Genomic DNA, 23,335 nt, shown 5'->3' on the forward strand with positions numbered 1-23,335 from the left:
TTTACTTATTACACCCCAATTACAAATAAAGAAAATAAGTGAAGGGCTGAGAATAAATAAAAGTTAGAGTGTCACTAGAAGCTCTCTAGTTTTTTTTTTTTTTCTATTTTTTCAAGTTTAAGATTTTATATGAGACTAATCATAATTGTAAACATCTATAAAAATTATTTGAACAAGTGCTATAATATTGTTTTTATAATCTTGAGATTAAAATTTGAGCCAAAGGTAATGTTTGAAGAGTGTGTTCAAATCTTTAATTAGGGTGTGATAAATAATTTAAGAAATCGGGGTGTAATAAGTAATAGTTTGGGTGCCCAATACCAGCTCTCTTAAATAAACTTAGAATTTTTTTTTTTTTTTTCTGAAATATGAAAACTTTATGATAAAAACTTATATTCATAATATGTATATGCATGGGGTCTCAAAATGTCCACTTGATCTAAACCATAATGAGACAGTCTGACTAAAATCTCTCAAAGTGTAAGACTTAGATGAGTAAACTCCCAACAAAAATGGGGTTCACATGCAACTTGAATGATGTGATGCACGTGTGGATTACTTATTATCTCACAAAGAACACATCATGAAGCAATCCCACCGTTGATTTCATGCCTAACAAATCATGCATTTTGATGGGCCCACACACATACCTAGATAAATATATTCAACTAAAGCAATAATAATAATAATAAAAAAGTAAAGTACTCATGTGGTATCTCATTAGCTTTTTTCCAACATATAATGAAGTTTCAGAAAGTGGGTTTGATATAAATCCACTAACCCAACAGTAGTAATTAAAAGTGGTTTTAGTTTGCTTTTTTATCTCACTTTCTTATGTCAAATAGTAACTTACAAAGCTTTGGGGGCCTTTGACAATCAAAGGTTTTGACTAAATGAATCAACCATCTTTCAACCTTAGCCTGCCACGTGTCATATGTATATCACATCTGAAGATGAGCCATAGCTTCCAAACTACATTGATCTCAAGATCCTAACCATCCATATATAAATCATTTATCACTTTTTTAACTATTCAAACTTCAATCAAAATCAGAGTCGTTTTGGACTAGGGGCGCATTTACAGTGGGGGTACTTTGCCCCTACAAAAATTTTCAAAGTCTATAGATTAATGAGCTATTATGACAAATCTTAGTAGCGAATAAAAAAAATCTACCACTATTTCTCTCACAAAATATTTTTCTCACTCTAAGTTGCCCCCACAATTTTTTTTTCTACTCTTATTTGCCGTCATATGGGCAAAATCTTGGCTCCGTCTTTAGTTTAGACCATTTATTTAAGTAGATGTGGTAGTTAGAAATTAGCAATAATACTGATTTTTGGCATGTAGGTGTACCTATATTGGTGGACCTTAGTGAACCATGAACCAGTGGGTTAGAAAGTGTGCCATTTCACCTAAGGGAGTTGGGATTAATTGCTAGCTACCAACTCTTGGGGGCACAAGAGTCCTAATGTTCTAATTAATTGTTGCATCGATTTGCAAATTTTTGTCAAGTTTCTATCTCCTATCTATTGATGAGATGGTAAATTATCTCTTAATCTTTTGTATATCACACTCTAACAATCAAGTCTATAATAGAGTAATACGATACATGAGAGTGAAATTCCATACATTTGATTTTGTCATTCCCCTTTATATAATTTTAAGAATTCTTGATCATTTTATTTTTGGATTTATCTGGTGTGTAAATATTTTGTACTTAATTAGGGGTACGTTGAGCTACAACATGGAGGCAACTCCCCTTGTCGAAGGGTCTAATGGTAGAATCCTCAGACCAATTTTTTTAGGGTTATTGAAAAAGGTAATTATGTAATATTTTCTTAAATTTTTTCTATTTTAGTGAGATAAACATGTTTTTTTTAATTTATATTTCAATTTTTTTTAGAGATTTCTAAGATTATAAAACTCAAAAGAAAATAGTGTGATTGAATTTTTTATCTGATCCATGGACGTAGGCAAATTGTTGAACCACTTAAAATTATTGTGTTTAAGTGAGATTTTGTTTTCTTTATTATTTCATTTTTTTCACATTATCTACATCATTTCTAAATGACATGCTTATGTCATCGCAAACTCATTTCTTAGACCATGTTTTGTTATTGTTTTGGCCTTCGAAGTCTAATGCTTTCTTCCTCAAGATTATTTCAAAGCTTACATGAAAGAAGAATTTGGGAGTTCATTCCCGATTTAAGGATTATTAAAGTGACCTTTCTCGAGATCTAATATATTGTTTAGTCCTGGTACTCGGGTTGTCTTGGAATTTATTTTCCTGTCCATCAACGAACATGTGTCTTTTTCTTATTGGCCAAAGTATAATCTTAATAAAATAAGTCAAATTTTTAAATAAATAATTTATTTATATTAAAATGTAGATGTAAACACTATACATCCACCAACACACAGAGATCAGTTTAATAAGGTTTGATTGGTCCGAGATGAGAACACTCAGCCGAGTCAACTTGATCTTGATGTGTACTCAAGGCTGAGTGTAGAGTAGAAGTGGTAGCGAGACCTCAGAGGACTGATTAAGATAGGGAGTGATGTTTGGGTATACGTTTGTGGTTATCTAATTATAGGATTCCCATTAATTAATTAGTTGTTGTTCATGGTGGTTATATAATTATTCTCTCTTGAGGAAAGATCTGTACTCAGGGTCATTGATATTTTCATCATATTTTTCATTGTTTCTTGAGGAATGAAAGAAGAATAATTCTACGCCAATTTGAATTTTACTATCAAGCTTTAAATGTATTTTTTTTGTCCCCGAGAATTAGACTTTGAAAATAGGCTCTTTTGAACGTTTCTAATATATAAAAAATATTTCATTTCAAACACTTTGCTATGATTAATGTATTAAATATTGATTTTGATCAACGTAAAAGTGAAAATATTTGGAGTTGTATGATAATTAATAGAGTCGACGCCCTCCCTTTGACACACGTCCCCATCACAGAATCGTAGATCATTTGTCTCAGGATACACAAGAAAAGATTTATGATTATGCATATCCCGAGAAAAATAATCTATGATTCTGTGATGGGGACCTAGAAGGACGTGTGTCAGAGGGGGTATTATAAAATCATTACACTAATTGGTGTAGTTTTAATGAAGATGATGAGAATATTATAAAAATAATTGAAAGGTTGAGAATTTTTTTTTTCCAAATATTGAAACACATTTGAAAGTTGTAAAAATACAATAAACAACAACATGAAATTAGAATTTGAAGATTAATAATGTTCCACTGTTGCTAAATCCCTTCTCATATGTCACCTCGATTTACAACGATGTGATGTACTCTGCATCGTTGTCTCAGTAAACAGCTTCCTTTGATGACGATGACTCCCCTAATCACATGGTAGGACGATTGTTGTTAGAGCTATATATGATGAGAATTACACATGGTAATTGACTCAATTTCCTCTCAACTCTTAACAACATGACGATGATGAGACGATGAGCTTTGTGGTTAAGGTGGAAGTCAAAACTACCTAAACTAACTTTACATGATGCATGTCCAAGACCTTATCCATTATCTCCATTTTTTCACCCACTCATTTATAATTATCTTAGTGTCTTCTTCTTCAAGAGCCAATCATTTAAAATACTTTTGAGGTTTCATATTTGAAAATTTTCATTTTTAGGTGGGATATCAATTGCAAGGATGAGAAGTGATTGTCAACATGTCTTCTTCATTAAACTTTTTTTTTCTTCTAATCTCATATCCCTTTCTCTTCCTCTTTATTTTAATAGGTCTAATTCTTTTTTTTTTTTTTTTTCTTATTTGGCCTTTAAGAGATTTTTTTTTTTATAAAAAAAACTTATCCTAATTCGTTTAATCCTCTATTTTGTGATTACTTGCAACTTGTATTATACGTTCCTTTTTTATTTAAACACCAATGAAATTGTGTATTTCCACATGATATCCATTTTGGCGTTAGAAAGTCAAACGATGTGGCTTATGACCTAATTTACGTGTAATCCTCAAAACGATTATTGTTTGTAACCCTATCTATTAAGAAAATCTATAGAAAATTGATGGGTGACGATTCTTTAACTTGTAAATCACTTTTGATAGGGTTAAAAGTTTCGGGAAGAGTTGAACATTTTATTTTTTTAGAATGATTTCTTTGCTTCTAATAAATATTGGAAAGAAGTTGTCAAACGAGATTGTTAAATTCTAGTGTTTCCTAATCCCAAAATTAGTGACTAGAAACTCCCTCAAAGGATTTATCTCAACTTTTTTGATATGTGTGGTATGTAGGGTATTGCCTGTACCCTAGGATTCTCGGGTACATGGGTGATCAATTGCCTCATCGCTGCTAGCTTGGTACAACCCCGTAATCAAATATGCATTTATACTTTTTTAATTTTTTTTTTCAATTATTATTTAGAATTATAACATTCTTTAAAAAAGGGTAAAATATTTTCATATTCACAAAATATATATATATATATAGATATATATATATATATATATATATATATATATATATATATATATATGGGAAATGTTCAGCACCCTAAGTTTTACCACACACTTTAACAAACGTTTTTTGTCCTACATGGGTTAGAAGTTTTGGAATGAGCTGATTTTTGGTGAGGATGATCTCTATGATTAGAAGATCATCCTCCCCAAAAATCAGCCCATTCCGAAATGTTTAGCCCCATGTTTACACGTTGAAAAATCGTGGACCGTCCATTTTTTGTAAATCAATTTTGATGGGGTTAGAAGTTTTGGAATGAGCTGATTTTTGGTGAGGATGATCTCCTCACCATAGAGATCATCCTCACCAAAAATCAGCTCATTCCGAAACTTCTAACCCATGTAAGACAAAACGCGTTTGTTAAAGTGTGTGGTAAAACTAAGGGTGGCGAACGGGACCCTATATATATATATATATATATATATATGGGTCAGGTTCAAGGGCCATATGAGAAAACATATGTAAAAACTTTCATTTTTAATAAAATTTTAAAATATGGGTTAGAAATTTTGGATTGAGTTGATTTTTTGTGAGGATGATCTCTATGATGGGAATATCATCAAAAAAAAAAAAAATCAGCCCAATCTGAAACTTCTAACCCCATTAAAAGTGATTTAGAATGTAGACCGTCGATTTTTTACCAATTTTTATCACTAATTTGTAAATCACTTTTGATGGATTTAGAAGTTTCTGATTGAGCTGATTTTTTGTGAGGATGATCTTTTCATCATAGTGACCATCCTTGCAAAAAATCAGCTCAATCCAAAACCTCTAACTCTTATTTTGAAAAATGAAAGTTTTTTCATATGTTTTCTCATATGGCCCTTGAACCGCCCCCTATATATATATATTTAAAATTTTCAAAATCAAATTAAATCATTAGACAAACAATCCAACTCATTGGATTGTCCAACATTTTAAATGAAAATTAAATTGTTAGGGTGTTAAAGTAAGTTATTAAAATATTGGACATTCCAACATTTTAATCATGTTGGAGGTATTTTTAGTAAGCCAGTGTATTTTAACACATTAAAACATTAGATGGTCTTAACAAGTTACTAAAACAGGACTTAATTCGTTTTGGTAATTTTTTTAAAAATAGATTTTTTTTCTTTTTAAAATATTTAACCGTTTTTAGTAATTTTCCTTTTAAAAAATTATATATTTCACCTATCTAAAATAATAAAAAAAGAAAAAGAAAAAGAAAAAAAAAAAAACAGTAGTGGCATTTATGTTAATATATAAAAATATAAGGGTAATTTAAGAAATTAGAAATAAGAGCAGTATATAACCCTATCTTTCCATTCGCAACCAAATCGTTTCGCTCTTTCTCAACTGTAAAAAAATAAAATAAAATAAAATAATAAAAAGGCTGCAAATGTTGGTTTCGCTATCTACAAAGGTCAAAACCAGAGCTCTAATGGCGGCCAAGAAGAATAGAGGAAAAGCCTAAATTTCCTTTTACGACTAAGCCTCTTTGTTGACATGCGATTTCGTCAAATACGTTCAAACAAAGCTCTCTGCGACTATTTCTCCATTCAAACTACTTAGTCGCCGTTTTTTATTTTTATTTTTGGGAAGTTCTTTTCGCGTTCTCTCGTTTTTGGATCACCAACCTTAGTTGAAAACTTGAAATCTCCCCAGTTTTCGAGGATATCTGCAAAAGAGATAAAAGAAAAGAAACGAAAGCGAAAGCGAAGCATATCGATTCTCTGGTTTTGAATCTCAAAAACCCGAATAAGATCTAAGAATCTTTGTGAAGGACTGGTAGTCGAAGATCCGATTTTTTTTCCGCAAAGGCTCAGATCCAGGAGAAAATGGGAAGCAAATGGAGGAAAGCTAAGATTGCTCTTAGATCAAATCTCTGCATTTATGTTCCTAGAACTCTAGAAGAAGTTTCTTCTTCAGTTGATGTTGTTGGGAGATTCTCAGACTCTTCTTTGCCCTCTCCTTCACTTTCACCAGTGAACGGACGTTCAGATTCTCTACTGGTCGCTCCATCTACGCCAACTCCTTCTTCTGGCCTTCGATTGGCGAAAACCGGAAGCAGGTCTTCAAAGGTTTGCTAATTTGCTATACTTGGTGCTTGAAATTCCATTCGATTTTAATTTTGCTACAATTTTTTTAAACATATTTTTAGTATTTCACCCGAGAGATCCGTAGTTCTCGATCAAACGTTTTTATATGAAATATATATCGAGAAAAATAGAAATTTTGGTGTTTTTTTTTTCCGGATTTGTATGTTATGTTTGTTTATGAGATTTATACTGATATTGAGTCAGTATTCGTCATTATTTCTGCTTAAATTTCAGGGTAGTTTAAAATTTTTCTCCTTCTTTTGAATTAAATACGCTGTTATCTTTTTGTACAAATTTATAATAATAATGAACGACGATCTTCTGGTTTTTAGTTGATAAAATTTGTCTATAATTCGGATACACCCAACGGGTTCTTTTGGGGCTTTTTATTTATTTATATTATATTATTTTAATTTTAATTTTGGTTGGAAATAAGCAACCGGTGTTTGTTGTTTTGGCCTCTTTGTTGTGAGTTTGGCTTGTGAGGATAAAATTTAGTAGAATCTTGGAGGAATATTGTCATTTAGTTCATTAGGAAAGGAAAACTACAGGGGTACCTTTCCTTTTCATCCTTCCCTTGAAGGGGAAAGTAGCTTCTTTGGTCAGCAATTACTACACTCTTCCACATGTAGTGTTCTTCTTTAAACAAAAGTATGTGGACCGTTTATTGCTAGCTTTCCAGCGGTAAGCCTCATCAAAGGCACAATGAAAAGGAAGAATATGGTACCACTACTCATGATGTCTCCCTCCCTTGGCTTTGGTAATCTTTCTTGATTGACTTGAAAGCGCTTTATTACTAGTTAGTGTAAGAGTAAAATAGCTGACACCCATAATTTTTTTTTTTGCTTATTTCCTTCGGTTTTTCTAGATCCTGGACTTTACTTGGTTGTGCAATGCTGCTCTTTTGGTGGGACAGCTGGGATTATTGGAAAACAATGGCCTTAACCTTGGGTTGAGGCTCCTCATCAACGTGACCATTGGGATGTTAGGGATTCCCAAGAAAATGTATCCCTAGGAAAATGTATGTTAATCCCCCAGAAGATCAGAACTGATCTATAGAAAATCTGTGTTTTTCCTCAAATCCCAACGGCCAGGTTGATGTAGAGCCTCAGCTGGGATTATTTTCATGACTCTTGAGAGTTTTTGCCCCAGTTTCAGTGCAATTTGTTTTATTCCTTCTCTAAATCGCTAAATTTCTTCTATTCCTTGTCTAGTTTAGTGATCTTATTTAATCAAAAATATGATCCTTCACCTCCCCAAAAATGCCAAGTATTACACTCTTTAACTCCCATTGACCCCTTGAATGTTAGGCTCACCCCTGATAGACCCACACGCTGAAAATTAGCATGATTGATGATTTTGGTAGTTGAAATTGAGCATTTTCCGTCATGTGTAGTATGAGCAAGCCCAAGGGTGGGTTCCAAGTCCATTATGATAAAAGATATCCAATGAATTAATCCACACCTGCACAAACTAGCCTGATACACGATCCCTAGGAATTGGGTTTGGGCATTTGTTTTCATCATGAGCTTTATGGCTAGGCCCATGGTTGAATAGCATTGATTCAAAGTCCACTATGGAAAATGCTCAAATCTGACATGGAGGAGTTACCTATCAGGTTGACTTTTAGGTTGTAGGCTTATTGATGGGTGGGCCAAGGCATTCATGAGGTCGGGAGGCCAAAAAAGTATACCACGCGACATTATTTTGTTTGACCGTTGTGTTGGACTTCTACAATATTTTTATACGTGTTATCTACAGTATGTATAGGTTAAATTGAACACCGGAGTTGTATGGTTACTATTCAAATAACACCATTAATATAAATGAATAGTTAAAAAAAGAAGATTTGTTTTTTTTTTCATTCGCGGGAATATTTGGATAGTTGGCCTACCGTGATAGTCGACCTATGGTACACTTCTTGCACAAATAGTTGAGTACTAACTTGCTGGGTTCAGTTGACTTGTACAAGACTCGGGAATTTGCTTATTCAAACACTTGACAAAGAAAGTATTTTTAAAAATTCTGGAAACTTGATTAGTTAAAAAAAAAAGGAACTCTTGAATCTGAATATTTTACTTCTCCAAACTAGATTACTTGACTAAATATATATATCTGCGTTCATGTAATTCCAGGTAGTAGACTTCATCAGGTTCAAGTAGTGTTTCAAATTTTTACACTAAATTTTGACTAAATATGGTGTAACAGTGCAGTGATTCTCTTCTGCCTTATCACTGCCCATTAGCAGACATTGAATACTATACATGTCAATGAATGCCAAAAACAGCTATTTGGGGAATTTCAATTTTAACAGACTTCTTAACGAGACTCACCAAATTTTTTGTCCTGTACTTCTTTCTAGGCTCATCTCTTGTTTACTTAGATGAACCTTTTTTTGTTTTTAGGTTTTTATTTTTCTAAAACCTTTAATGTAATGGTGATGTGTTTTAAACGTTCTTAGATAAGATTTTCTGCGTTGTTCTTTGTGAGATTTTTTTGAGTTGAGTAATCTTTTTTGCTGTTATGATTGCTAAAAGATGATTGTAGTCTTGAATGTGATCGAACCGCTTTTATCATTTGCATATCAAAAAAATCATGTGGTTTTTAATCTGAAAATTATGTTTTCTCATGAAATGAAATATGATTGCTAAATTATGTATTTTTTTTTTAACTTGCAGAAGACCTGTGCTATATGCCTGGGTACCATGAAACCAGGCCAGGGCCATGCCATCTTCACCGCAGAATGCTCACATGCCTTCCACTTCCACTGCATCGCTTCAAACGTGAAGCACGGAAACGAAGTATGCCCAGTTTGCAGAGCAAAATGGAAGGAAATTCCTTTCCAGGGTCCCACATTGGATCTGACCCATGGTAGGGCAAGAGTAAACCCCGTGAATTGGCCGCCCCAAGATGATGCTATGATGACTGTGGTACGTCGGCTTCCTCCTGCACGTTCACTCTCCAATCGGCACATTGCATCTCTCTTCCCTGCTAACGAGCCAAGTCTCTTCAATGATGATGAACCCTTGGACCACCACCAACCTGAATTACCCGATAAATGCGCCTCCACAAGAGATGCTGCAGATAAAAACCCTATTAGAACTATGGAGATTAAAACATACACGGAAGTCTCAGCTGTTCAGCGGTCAACTTCACTAGAAAACTTCACTGTACTGATCCATCTCAAAGCTCCTGTTACAAGTTCTAGAAACAACCTGGGCGAAAGCCAGACTAATTTTCCATCGATCTCTCAAACTTGTCGTGCTCCGGTTGACCTCGTCACCGTGCTTGATGTCAGTGGCAGCATGGCAGGAACAAAGCTTGCCTTACTAAAGCGAGCAATGGGGTTTGTGATACAGAGTCTCGGTCCATCCGACCGGTTGTCGGTCATTGCATTCTCGTCCACTGCCCGCCGCCTTTTCCCTCTTCGTCGGATGACGGATTCTGGTCGGCAGCAAGCATTGCAAGCTGTAAATTCTCTGATGTCAAATGGTGGGACCAACATTGCAGAAGGCTTGAGAAAGGGTGCCAAGGTGATGGAGGAGCGGAGGGAGAAGAATCCCGTCGGCAGTATCATTCTGTTGTCTGATGGGCAAGACACATATACTGTAACTGGTCCCAACAGGGCGGCCCACACACGATCTGATTCCCAATCCCTCCTTCGATTCTCTGGTCAGCGAAGTGGCAACTCCGCATCCCAGATTCCGGTCCATGCATTTGGGTTTGGTGCGGATCACGATGCTGCCTCAATGCACTTGATTTCAGAGACTTCTGGTGGGACCTTCTCTTTCATAGAGGCTGAGGGTGTGATTCAGGATGCCTTTGCTCAGTGCATTGGTGGACTTCTTAGTGTGGTGGTTCAGGATCTGAAAGTGGAGATCGAGTGCGTTCTCCCTGACATACGTCTTGGTCCATTAAAAGCAGGAAGTTACGCAACACGAGTGATGAATGACGCACGGACGGGCCTTATCAATGTTGGGGATTTGTATGCAGATGAGGAGAGGGATTTTCTGGTATCAGTCAACGTTCCAGTCTGCAATCCTAGCAACGAGACAGCATTGCTGAATGTGCGATGTGTCTACAAGGATCCTGTTTTGAACGAAGCCTTGACGTCAGAGGGCAAAGAAGTTAAGATCCAACGGCCTGAATTTGTGGAAGAACGGGTGGTTTCAATAGAAGTTGACAGGCAGAGGAACCGTGTCCAAGCAGCAGAGGCCATGTCTGAGGCACGAACTGCAGCAGAGAGAGGTGACTTATCTGGTGGAATTTCAATCCTCGAGGGCTGTCGAAGGGTGTTGTCGGAAACAACATCTGCACAATCTGGTGATCGGCTCTGTGTTGCACTGGACGCTGAGCTGAAGGAAATGCAAGAGAGGATGGCGAACAGACACATGTACGAGGTGTCTGGGAGGGCATTTGTTCTATCAGGACTAAGCTCGCATTCATGGCAAAGGGCGACAACACGTGGTGACTCGACTGATACATCAAGCATGGTTCATGCTTACCAGACCCCATCCATGGTTGACATGCTTGATCGATCGAGGACAGTATTCTTGGGCAGTGGTGGCCCATCACCTAAGCCTCCTGTTAGGCCCGCTCCATCATTTCTAGTCCAACCACAGCCGAGGTAAACTATCCTCAAATTACATTTCATATTTTATTTACTACTGTTTATTTTAGTTTTGGGTGGGGGTATAAAGGAGAATTTTTTTGTTTTCTTGGGAGTGGTGTGGTTGGTTGGTGGGTAAATTTCCAGTCTTGTAAATGAATAAAAAATTGGGGAGAAGTGGAAAACTGGTTTTTTAGGGGGAGAGGTTTAAGGAGGGTTTATAACATTATCTCTATTTTATTTTTATTTTTTTGGTTGGGGGTAATGGGGGTTTACATTAAGAGAGAGGTTCTCTTTTGAGACACTTGGGATGCATTATTCACTTAATATATAAATATATCAACTCTTGATTCTTTTTTTGATGATTATGTGTGTGTGTGTGTATTGTGCGCGCTCGCACGTGCTACTGGCTGGTATATTGGGCACCAGCGATCAGTTTGGGTCAATGGATTGGATTTAAATCAAATCCCATTTTGTATATGTATATAATAATATAATGTCTTTCAATAAACAAATGCGAGTGAAGAATATTAAAATCGTACCCTTAAGATTGAGTTGACTTTATTGAAACAACATTATATTTTCTTCAAGAAATTAAGATCGAAAAATGCAGGTTGATCAATTCTCTAGTATGGGTCGTCTTCATTGGATTGGGTCCTTATCCGAACCAAAAGTGCCGTTTTGGAGTGACCTCAAGTTGAAAAGCATCTAATGGATCCTATCCAGGTTCATGCCAGTAAGTGCGATATATGAGGTTACAATCCAGAGGTCACTTCAAGCATTATTCTAACCTAAATCCTCAAATTCAAATGGACTCGTGCTGAAGTGACCTCAAGATTGGACCTCACACCGCACACCCTGACATGAAAATGCACAGGACTTGTAGGAAATTTTCACTCGTATCTCAATGAAAAGCATCTATGCTTTTTAATTTCACTTTCACGTCGGGGTGTGCGATGTGAAGTCCAATCTTGTGGTCACTTGAGCATTATTCAACTCAGATACCAAAGTTATGGGATTGTAAATGATCATATTTTGGGTTTGGAGACTCGTCCATTCAAACATGCCAGGAGATTGACAATGATTAAGATTGCACCATTATAATGCAGGTGGACAAGAGACCATTTGGGCTGATTGGCAATCTACCAAGAGAACTTATATTGCCACACCAATTTGAGAATTAAATAGATGCCCAATTTTATCATAAAACTGATCAACTAGTCAGGATCTTCAAATCCTGATGGGTAAGATGTTATGAAGAGTGGTCCAATAACCTATCTTCAGTTTCTTCCTCGACCACTTAACAACTCTCATGGCAATCCCTTAAACTTGAACATTATGTCAAAAAAATATAAAATGATTATCCACACTTCAAACACCATATTTAATTTAATTATCTTGTATTTTACAAATATAAGTTGATGTGACAGATGAGTTGTCGACTTGCAGGGTAGGGCTGTCAATGGATTTAATCAAACCCAAAGTCTAATCCATTGCAAAGAAAATCATCTGATTTTATAACTTGTAGGATGATTCTGGGTTAATCATGTTTTGATCTGTGATAAAATGTTAGAAAGCATATACAAATTAACCCCATCTCCAATCTTCTTAAAGATTTTGTCTTCTTCAACTTTTAAACCTCTAGAATAAGATACGATTTTTAGTGACGTACAATAATAGAATTTTGGATAGAAAAATTAAAGATCTATATAAAATATTGAAATTGATGAGATTGAATAAATTTAAAATGATTTACTTCAAAGGTTAAAAGCTTGAAGAAGATGTCTAGTTTTGAAGAGGAAATCAATGAGTTTTTGTTTTTCGAAATAGAAACCTAAGAGAAGAGCATTTAAATTATTTTATATTAATCTTTCGTACAAAACATAGGTAATGGGGCAGAGACGGATTCATAGTGGGGGTACTTGCCTCCACAATAATTTTCAAAGTCTATATAGATTAACGAGTTATTGCAACAAATATTAGTTGTGGATAAAAAATCTGTCACTATTGTCTCTAATAATAATTTTTTTTTATTTTTTTAGCACTTTTAAGTACTCTCACAAAATATTTTTTTCACTCTAACCTGCCCTATACATGGGCAAAATCTTGGCTCTCCCATCGAAAGGGGGTATATCATTGGTTTGAAAATAAGGGAGTATCTCTAATATTAATCAAAATGTGGAGGGGTTTGTTTAAATCACCCATATATTTTTTTTTCAAACTATTGTGTGAGGTGGGACAGGTCCATCAATTCATACCTACTCTAGGATATTTCTAGCTTGGGAATCCAAAGTAAGAAAAAGATTAAAAAAAGGAAAAAACATAAGCTTTTATAACGATCAATCTTTATTTTTTGATGAATATCTTCTCATCTCAATCGTACGTTTGATCCTTTGCCTCTAAACTTCGTTTGACATTAGAATTTTCTTAAACTTAATGAGGTTAGGTAGAGAGAGAAAGAAAAGTCAATCATATTGGGCCCTTATGCGAGCCCATCTTCTCATTGAAGCAGACCGCAGACGCCACTTGTCTCACGTACTGAAGTCGGTACTCCACTTTTCTCTCTCTCTCTCTCTCTCAAAAGCTTCTGATACTCTGTTTCTCGAGAATCAGATCGAAATAACCAGTCTAAGATTCCTTCATATCTTGCGTTTCTTAGAGTGATTTTTCGACTAAAAATCTCAGTTGTTCTACAGAGCTTTTCTGCGAATTCTTACCTATTGAAGTGTTTATGATCTTAATGAGTCGCATTTTAAAATTCGATCTGATTTTCTCATCATGCATTTGCTTTCGAGCTCCAATTTGAACCTCTGTCAATCTATTTCAACTTAATTTCTATCTCTCACTGGACCTCTATCTTCGGTTTCAATCTATCTTACACATCTCTTTCGATCGTTCTTGTAATTTTTTTTCAAATCATGGAATCAAATTTCTTCTTTTCTCAGAAATCCTAGAAGCCTGAAATCCAAATCTAAATCTTAACTCTGAAGCTGTTCGTCTTCTTAAAAGAGTACCAGTTCGGTTGCCCGTCCGCTTCGCAAAGGTACGCCTATTTATTGCGTTTTTTTAACGTATTTTTAAATATTCGGCGTTTCATGAGATTATGATTTACGGTAGAAGAATTATAGAAATATCAATTTCAGGCTTTATTTTTTTTTTTAACTCAGAAGAATTAACGGTTGCGATTCGATATATTTTCTTCGTATTAACTCATTAGTTCTGTAGTCTCAGACGTGTCCGTCAAAAGTACGGATACAATTGAAAGATGCTTCTTACAGCTTACCATTTAATGAAACTAATCTCTAGGAAAATTGCAACAAGTTTGATCCAAGTACGAACCATTACCAAACACGTGGTGAATTAAGGAATGGGGTGATTTAGACATGCCTCCTCCAAATTTTAGTAAATTTGAGATGCCCCTATGATTTCCTTGTTGATAGACTGAGAAAATGACTTAAATGCCCTCACCTTCCATATCTACCTATCATACTCACCCTTTAGCGAGTTAATTTTGTTACTAGCATTTTCTATTACCTTCAACCTTCAAATCTCAAGAACAAGATAGAGTTTTTTTTTTCTTTTTTTGTGATAATGATGAATTTTAGGTAAAAAAAAATCAAGGGTTTTCTATAAGAGATTGAAAATGATTTTGAGGTTACTAACTTGATAATGGATTTTTTAGAGTGGAAATTTTCAAAACTTAAAATAAATTATGAAATTAACATTTCAATGCACTATTCATTTTTATTTCAAAATGATAATTTTTTATTTTTTTATGAATTAAAATATTTCAGTTAAAGCGGAGAAATTTTTTATTTTTATAAAACAAAAAAATATTTACTCTTGTATTATATGGTAAATATTTTTGGTTTTTGTTCATGTGTCAAAGTGCAATAAATACACTTTGGGAATAAGCATATAGGGGTATTTTGATAAAAAACATAATTTTTTATGGCATTTTTGGTACAAAATTCAATTTTCCAAGTGTATGTATTGCACTTTAACGTGTGCCATTAATTAAAAAAGTCCAATATTTTTCTCGTTTGGAGTGAAATATTTGATGAATAATGGGTTGAAATTGGAAATTTTCAATTTTCAACCTATGTTTCAGTGAGTCAGCTTTTTTAAGAAATGAAAATAAAGAGGTTTTTTTTACTAAATGTTGAAGATGAGGGCATTTAGGTCATTTTATTTTATTTCATGAAAGACGTAGGTCAAGAGTTACGTCAGTTTCAGCCCCAATGTCTCAAAGACAAATATGAAGATGTCCAAATCACCCTTAAGAAATTATTATTGTCCCATATAGTCATGGCACGCATGCAGTGGGACCCACCATTGATAGGCATTGATCGTAACGGTCACGATCTTTCTCCATGTGATTTGTTCTGTTTTCAAGGCCGAAACGATGGGCCCAACTGTTTCTTGTACCCGCCACATTAACGGTCATTAGTGAGGACTTATCTTTAATTCCCATCCACCCCTCCTAACCCAAATATTTGTCTTGCATGTCCTAACAGCCGACACTGCAGTTGGTGGTGCAGGTGCACCAGTGATAATTAAATTCATTAATAAAACCTTTGAAGCCAAGTACTTTTTTTAACGGTTGGTTTACTAAGTTTTGAAAATTTGAAAACTTTCCCTTTTTTTATTTTTTATTTTTACACTTGGTTGGTGTGCTTCTATAGGGTTGCCAAAGGCCTGCTTTCAGAATTTAGAGAGGTGAGCAATGAGAGTGCTTTTTCTAGCTATTTATGTTTTGATTATCTGAAAAACCCATCAATCTTTATCAAACTTAGTTGCTGTCAAATTGTCTAGTCTCACTATAACCTTTTTCATTAATGGTGATTGGTTTGCTCAGATTGGAAATATCAAACTTTCTTCATTATTTGGGTAAAGTTTTTCTTTCAAATTAATGTTTGTGTTTGAATTTTGTCTGCTGTTCTTAGTCTTCTCCATTGAAGAACTGCTGTTTAAGCTCTTCGGGAAAGCTTGAGGTGTTGTTTGCTTCACTTACTCTGTTTCCAAATTTCTAATACTAGAGTGAAACAATGTGATTCTCACAAATTATGTATTTGGGTAGCTATTTTATGTTCTCCTTCAAACAGTTTTTGTTTGATAATTTTAGTGAAGAAAAAGTAAGGAAACAGAACTAGTTATTCTCATTGAAGATGACTGACAACAATATCCTTTTATTTGTATAGTAGGAAAAAAGGCATTTAGAGACAATGATAATGAACCCAAAATCTTTTGGTTCAACCAGTTATTGACAATTGTAGATGCACATAGTAGAAAGAAGAAGTATGGCCTTGGTTGCGTCTAGAAGGAATTAGGGGCTTTTTAAGTTGAAAGTAATTTGAACTTTCAGTATGTAGTTGGCCAGATATGTGTTTTCTCTTAATTGGTTGGCCAAACATGATTATCACAAATTATTACTTTTTTACTTTTGCGGATGTATATGTCAATGCTTCGTGGATGTCAAAATTCTAGAAAAACTATGGCCTCAAAGGTAGATTCTAATTTAGGAGCTCAGCATATTTAACATGAAATTTTCATTTCTTGGTCTTTAATAATTCTTGTATTTCTTTTCCTTGCCACTCTGATTATTTTCTTTTTCTTTTTTTTCTGGTCCTTCGACAGAATTGCAAGTTGTATCGTCTTCTTGTGAAGGTTGAAAGGTCTGAGGTCAAGAACATTTGAAGAGGATATATCTTATCACTCATGAAGGTTTTGTTAGATTCTTAAATCATCCCCCCACACTCATTTTCCACATTTTCAGCAATGACCAAGATCTGCTTCTATTAGCTAAAATAGAGATTCTCAAAATTTCCAACATGTAAATGCAGGGCAAACTCTTTCCTTTGTTTCTCCCGGTAAGACAGAAAATTTCAGTTCCCATTTTTAAATAACTGAAATTAGGTCATTGATCAGGCCACTCATTATGACAATAAATTAGTGCAGTTCATTTATAAAATTTTCGATCTTCTCATGGTAGTTGCCTTGCTAAATACATATATTTCTGTAATTTAATGGAAGTTCAAGGAAAATCTTTATAAAACTAATTACCAAATGTTCCTAACAGGCTTCTTTTGGTTTAACGTTTGGACCGAAGAAATGAAGACCCAAGAGGAATTTTCCCTTGCTTGTATCATTAGCGTAATCTTGTTTCAATGCATTTCTTGTGGTTAGTATGCTTGACACTTCTCTCTTATAATTTAGCTTTGATGAAGTATAACATTAACCCTCAGTTTATCCGAGAACGTGTGCTGTATGTAGCAATATGGTGTTGGTTGTATTGTCCCAATGTTCTACTCAGTTGTATCTTATTTAACTAATTAATCTCTTTTCGATTAATCTGAAAACGCCTTTTCTATTGTTTTAAATATATGAGTTTTGCATTATAAAACCATCTATAAATTTAATCCTCCCTTATGTAGACAATGTTTCTTCCATGAACAGCTTCCAAGCTAGCTAATCTTTCTGATTGTTTTAACACATTGGTGACAGATGAACTTCCCAATGGATCTGGTATAAACAAATGGACATGTTCATGTGCATCTGTTCATCAAGGAAATCAGACCTCCGCTGTTGCAGCTAAATGTTCTACATCCTGTGACTGCAGTCCAGGTATATTGCTTATCATTGTGAATTTGTGATGTATTTATGTGGTACTTCGTTAATTTTTTTTTTTCTGTCTATAATGGATGAGAAAAAAAAGAAGTTAATCTCAGAAAGTCTAATCATCAATCCAATAAAATCTGGAATTATATAGGGAAATATTTTAATATTATGTGGATGGGAAAAAAATCTAGTCCTGTTCACAGATTTTGTTTCTAAGGAAAATTCCCGACAGAATATAAAATATGAAGAAAATGCGTACTATGTTCTTTAGGTTCCTAAAATATGTAGGTGAGAAAATATTCTTTTAGGTCATATTTTGATCATACTAAATGCATTACTTATGGCAGAAGAAGCTGCAGGAGGATCAAGTGGAGATAGATGGACATGTCTTTGTGCTGCTGAAGGATTCCCCAATGTACCAGGCAGCATCCATGATGACAATTGTTTTACATCCTGCAACTGCACTTCTGGTAAACTTTCAAAACCATAATGAATTGGATTCAAATCTTGGATTGTAAGATTCATGAAGTGTTTCTTTAGTTAACAAATATGAAATAATGCCCCAAACATTTAAAAAATATATTGTATGCCTAACTAATCTTAACTCTTCATATACTGGCAAGGATGTTTTGCAAACACTGAAAAAATAATGATGAGACTATACCCTGCAAACCTGATAAACATTTTTCTCAATTCATTGTCATAAAAAAAATTCTCAAAAAGAAAAATTAAAAATCATTTATTGTCACTTTACGCCCAAATTAAAAATGTTTCCCCAAATTTCGTTCTTTTTAAATTATGGGCCTTAATATGCATTTCTTGTCATTCATACTATGAGATGTTAGGCAAGGTATTAAGCTTGGACTTCTCCCTAGACGTTGCTAAATTATAAAACAGAATCTTTCTAATAAGTTTAATTAGACGTGGAGATATCATGTAAAAAATACACTAATTAGAGTTCTTTAGAGAATTATTGCCAAAACATTCGAGAATACACTGATATTACGAGAGATGATAAAATGAGGATCAAGAAGACACTCACAGTCCATTTATCGAAAAAAGAAAAGAAAAACTAATCATTTTGGAGTAACTTATACGAGATGAATGATGCTCCGCGCAAATTATTGCAAAGGAATGAAATGGAACAATGCTCTTACAAGTTAAAATGGCACATCCAAGAGATTCCCATCTAATGGGAAGTTCCCAATAGATGTGCCAGTGGATTTTGAGGCATAGTGGTAGGATTCAATGAGGATGAACATTAGGCTAACCATATATTTTCTCTAATATTTATGTGAAGTTTAATTACACATAGATTTAGAAGATGCAGGCCTTATTTTTGTAGTAGAATGACAGGTTAAATGCTTCTTATACAGATTCTTCCAGCGAACCCAAATCTTCAAGGAAGCACATTTCCAGCAAAGTTGTTGTGTATATTCTCTTATTGAGTGTCATACTCACAACTCTAACATTTCTTGCTTCTATGGGATGCTATGCTTATCGAAGGGACAAATGTCCTCTTCCACCACTAGTATCTTCATCGGACAAAAACACAAGCTGCAACAGCATGACCAACCTAATAAGCCACAGGTCTACTTCATTGCCAGAGTCCAACATTATTATAAATTCTACAGTTAATTCTTTCACAGGTAAATTAGTGTCTTTTTTTTGTAACCCATTTTTTTTTCCGCTTTGAAGGACTTGAGCTGTAGCTATGCATTGAGTTCCCTTTCTAAAAAAAATATTTCAACTGTCTCAAGGTCTGTTTATTTCTACAAGTTCAACAATTATAATCCATTCTACATTCCATATACCACTCAATGTACTATTATTAAGCTGAACTTCACTTTGGTACTCAAATCAATTCTAATCTTATCATCTTTTCTTCAGGGTGTATAAGAAACCCATCTTTTATGTTTAGAAGCAAAAGAGGAACCATACCTTCAACACTCGTCCAATTTTCATACTCTGAGTTAGAGCAAGCAACTAATAAGTTCTCAAGTTCTAATCTGATAGGGCTTGGAGGAAGCAGCCATGTTTACCATGGTCAGCTCAAAGATGGTAGAATGGTTGCTATTAAGCGACTAAAAACTCATGGAGGGCCAGAGGCAGACTCTGCATTTATAACTGAGGTACTCCATTGAAATGCCACATTTTTCATTTTTTAGTTATTTAGATTATTGTCCTCCGAACATCTCGACAGGATAGGAACAACAAAATTCTTGGAGTCGTGATAATCTGACTCCCCCACATGGCATACTCAAAATACTCTCCTGACGTGGCATGTGTTAGAACCATTGATTTTATGCCTCAGGATACACATCTTCACTTCCCCATAAATATGTGCAGTTGTGTATACTGAGGAAAAAAGATCTATGGTCTAGTACATGCCACATTAGGAGAGTATTTTGAGTATGCCACGTGGGGGAGTTAGAAAATCATTACTCAAATTGTTATGGTTTGTGGAGCCTACTGGTACTGCTTAGCAAGGAGTACTGTTAATCAAGCCATGCGTCCGGTCAAGCTCGGCGCTGAGCTCGTTGGGGGGTTGGAGGGGGACCAGTGCCCCCCTTGCCAGAAAGTGAAGAAATTGTCCCAAGGGTATTTTTGTAATTTCATTGGTATTATGTAAAACCCTAGTTAGGTTTTCTTGGGGTGTATATACATATATATATATATATATATATATATATATATATATATATAGGTGAAAGGAGGTAATATGTACCTGCGAGTTTTCTCTTCACAATGGAATCGGTGTGATCCGTGGATGTACCTCAATCTTGATGTAACCAGATAAAATCTGTGTGATTGCATCTTGTTTTGTTCCTTTATGTTCTCCATTGTTCCTGTTTTCTTAACGAAAATGCCCTTTCTAAATAATGTTGCTTTTTAACCTTCACAATTTTCCGTTGTTTCCACAGATTGAACTGATATCAAGACTCCACCACTGTCATGTGGTACCTTTGCTTGGCTACTGTTCAGAATCCCGAGGACGACACTCTGAAAGACTTCTTGTTTTTGAATACATGTCCAATGGTAATTTGAGAGATTGTCTTGATGGGGTTCAAGGGAAACAACCCATGGACTGGGGAACACGTGTTAGCATTGCACTTGGAGCTGCAAGGGGCTTGGAATATCTTCATGAAGCTGCTGCACCGAGGATTTTGCATAGAGATGTCAAGTCAACCAACATTCTATTAGATGATAAGTGGAGAGCTAAAGTAAGTATCTCTAATGTTTTCATATAGTTTAGGAAATCACAAATATCACAAGAAATGATAACAAGCTTATGTTCCCTTGGAATGCTTCCTAGTCGCTTTGGCTGGACTTGGAGATCATTTGCTGCTGTTTCGAGTTCAACTTCTAACTTATTTACTCAAAGGGTAGACATGTTAAGCATTTCACCATTCTTTATGGTTCATTTATGTGTGCAGATTACTGACCTTGGTATGGCCAAACATGTAAGAATTGATGACCTTCCCAGCTGTTCCAATTCTCCGGCAAGAATACAGGGGACTTTTGGATATTTTGCACCAGAGTATGCAATTGTTGGAAGAGCCTCTCTTAAGTCGGATGTTTTCAGTTTTGGAGTGGTTCTTCTGGAGTTGATCAGCGGTCGGAAACCCATTCATAAATCATCCAATAAACGAGAAGAAAGCCTTGTTTTATGGGTAAGTAAATACTTTTTTTCTTGTGGGCAAGGTTACTATGATTCTTGCTTTATTAGATGACCAAGTTAGTTATGTATGAGATAGAATCGAAGATGCATGAAATGGGAAGTTGGTTTTTTCAATTTAGATCTTTGTCAAACATGGATACTTCCATACCCATATAATCATTCTTTTCCATGGAACAATTGAAAATTGATTACTTATTGATTCGGCTTTTAATACATTCATTATCATTGTAGGCTACTCCTCGTTTACAGGACCGTAAGCAAGTTATCGCAGAATTGTCGGACCCACTTTTAAAAGGGGACTTCCCCGAAGAAGAAATGCAGATAATGGCTTTCTTAGCCAAAGAATGCCTTTTGTTGGATCCTGATTCTCGACCAACTATGAGTGAGGTTGTTCTTATCCTTTCCACTATTGCACCTGATAAATCTATGAGGCAAAATTTCCGTGTAAATCATTTTCAGGTAATATATATTTAAATAATTTCTAATTGTTAGATTATTTTGTTTCAATTTTGCTCAATGATCATGCTATATCTAATAATGTTGTTCATTGTATGTTTATGTTTCTCATGCAGAGTTTATCCTCTCGTAGCATGAAAGGCTTAGCAGAAATGGAGAAGTATGGGGAACTGGCTGAGGGTCCGATTGATGCAGCGGAGCTAAGGAAAATGACATCCGATAGATGGTCTGCTCGGTGTTCGTTGCCACTAACATCAGACCGTACTCTCTGTGTTGAAGACAGCATGAAAGTTGGTGACACAATGTTGTCGGCCGAGTATATAGAAAGACTGATTCTCTTATCTTCAAACTCTAGGAGTTGGCATGCCCCTGATGACGAAACAGTGGACTTAACGGAACCCCGACTCGAATCATTTTGGCAGGCAAATGTTCAGACTCCCTGATATACTTCACTACTAGTACTACTATACTCGAGAGAGAGAGAATTAAGAAGCTTTGGCCAAAACATGGCAAAAAAATGTCCATAGATGTTCATACTTCATACCATGCAATGGTAGGTGAATGAAATTCAGAATCTGTCATCTGACATAGAACATGAATACAAATCCATCTATTTTCAGTGGTGAAGAGGGTGTTCTGGTTGAGTGTTTTTTTATTTTATTTTCGGGTACATATACTTGTTTTTTCCAATGTACATAGTTTTGTGGAAAGAAAGGTTGCAACGCCATTACAGACTTAAATCAATAATGTTAATTAGAAAGACAGCTTGTTATTGTTAAGGTTAGTGAGGGGAGACTATGCATGAGCACTGTCTGATCACCTTTGTGTTTTGTCAAAAAAAAAAAAAAAATGGTTAATTTGGTTATTTTGTTAGCTTTGGATCCCACAGCGAAGTGTAATAGAAAGATCACTTGTCGGTGCTTAGAGCCCAATGTTCGATGAAGGAAAATGCTGAAGTAACATTGAAATTGACATCGTTTCAGACATTGCTGATGTGGATGTGTCTATAGAACGATAGATACTTTTCACCGAGATACAAGCGAGAAGCATCTATGCTTCTATGCACACCATTGTCCCAAACGATATCAATTTCAATGTTACTCCAGCACGACTCATTAATGAAAAAAGTGTTGAGGATCGGTTGCATTTAATAATTTTCTCCTTGGACATTCAAAGGGACACTGGAATTTATTTGCCTTTGAGATTCTCAAGATTATGGGTAGAGGGATCCTTTCAGATGCTGATGTTGGAATAGTCCCACATCGCGTGGGTTCAATTGGGATGTGCAATGTATAAAGTCGGGGCAACCTTGCAAGCCAGTGTTAGGCCCATGGGCTTTTGACATGGTATCAAAGCAGGTGTACCTCAAGATGGGTGGGTTATATC

At 35.2% G+C, this 23,335-nt stretch overlaps 2 protein-coding genes across 12 annotated transcripts; both read left to right on the top strand.

Moving 5' to 3' along the window:
* The first annotated feature begins 5,829 nt into the window (after nt 1–5,829).
* Nucleotides 5,830–11,555, top strand: LOC147399791 (E3 ubiquitin-protein ligase WAV3-like). The gene is made up of 2 exons (XM_086445275.1): nt 5,830–6,566; nt 9,263–11,555. The coding sequence occupies exons 1-2, from the start codon at nt 6,324–6,326 to the stop codon at nt 11,213–11,215; spliced, it is 2,196 nt and encodes a 731-aa protein (XP_086301401.1). The 5' UTR covers nt 5,830–6,323; the 3' UTR covers nt 11,216–11,555.
* Nucleotides 11,556–13,746: 2,191 nt separating this feature from the next.
* LOC147399792 (receptor-like serine/threonine-protein kinase NCRK) lies at nt 13,747–22,752 on the top strand. Of its 11 annotated transcripts, none has more exons than XM_086445280.1 (13): nt 13,749–14,236; nt 15,879–15,912; nt 16,140–16,187; nt 16,831–17,063; nt 17,273–17,374; nt 17,698–17,817; nt 18,159–18,281; nt 19,188–19,460; nt 19,702–19,943; nt 20,736–21,035; nt 21,249–21,485; nt 21,725–21,952; nt 22,066–22,751. In XM_086445280.1, exons 5-13 carry the CDS (start codon nt 17,305–17,307, stop codon nt 22,390–22,392), a joined length of 1,920 nt encoding a protein of 639 aa, XP_086301406.1. In that variant the 5' UTR covers nt 13,749–14,236; nt 15,879–15,912; nt 16,140–16,187; nt 16,831–17,063; nt 17,273–17,304; the 3' UTR covers nt 22,393–22,751. The 11 variants fall into 11 exon arrangements, with proteins under 11 accessions (XP_086301414.1, XP_086301406.1, XP_086301413.1 ...); XM_086445287.1 differs by having other exon boundaries at nt 16,831–16,917; XM_086445282.1 differs by lacking the exon at nt 16,140–16,187 and having other exon boundaries at nt 16,831–16,917; nt 17,037–17,063.
* The last annotated feature ends 583 nt before the right edge of the window (nt 22,753–23,335 follow it).

Source organism: Akebia trifoliata, chromosome 6, assembly GCF_017979445.1.
Source record: "Akebia trifoliata isolate Shusen 1 chromosome 6, ASM1797944v1, whole genome shotgun sequence".
NCBI lineage: Eukaryota > Viridiplantae > Streptophyta > Magnoliopsida > Ranunculales > Lardizabalaceae > Akebia > Akebia trifoliata.

Excerpts from the sequence above, each read along its gene's own strand:
- LOC147399791 (XM_086445275.1), top strand. The coding sequence starts at position 6,324 with ATGGGAAGCAAATGGAGGAAAGCTAAGATTGCTCTTAGATCAAATCTC. Across the intron at positions 6,567-9,262 it reads CCGGAAGCAGGTCTTCAAAG|AAGACCTGTGCTATATGCCT; the intron begins GTTTGCTAATTT and ends TTTAACTTGCAG.
- LOC147399792 (XM_086445280.1), top strand. The coding sequence starts at position 17,305 with ATGAAGACCCAAGAGGAATTTTCCCTTGCTTGTATCATTAGCGTAATC. Across the intron at positions 17,375-17,697 it reads GTTTCAATGCATTTCTTGTG|ATGAACTTCCCAATGGATCT; the intron begins GTTAGTATGCTT and ends CATTGGTGACAG. Across the intron at positions 21,953-22,065 it reads TCCGTGTAAATCATTTTCAG|AGTTTATCCTCTCGTAGCAT; the intron begins GTAATATATATT and ends TTTCTCATGCAG.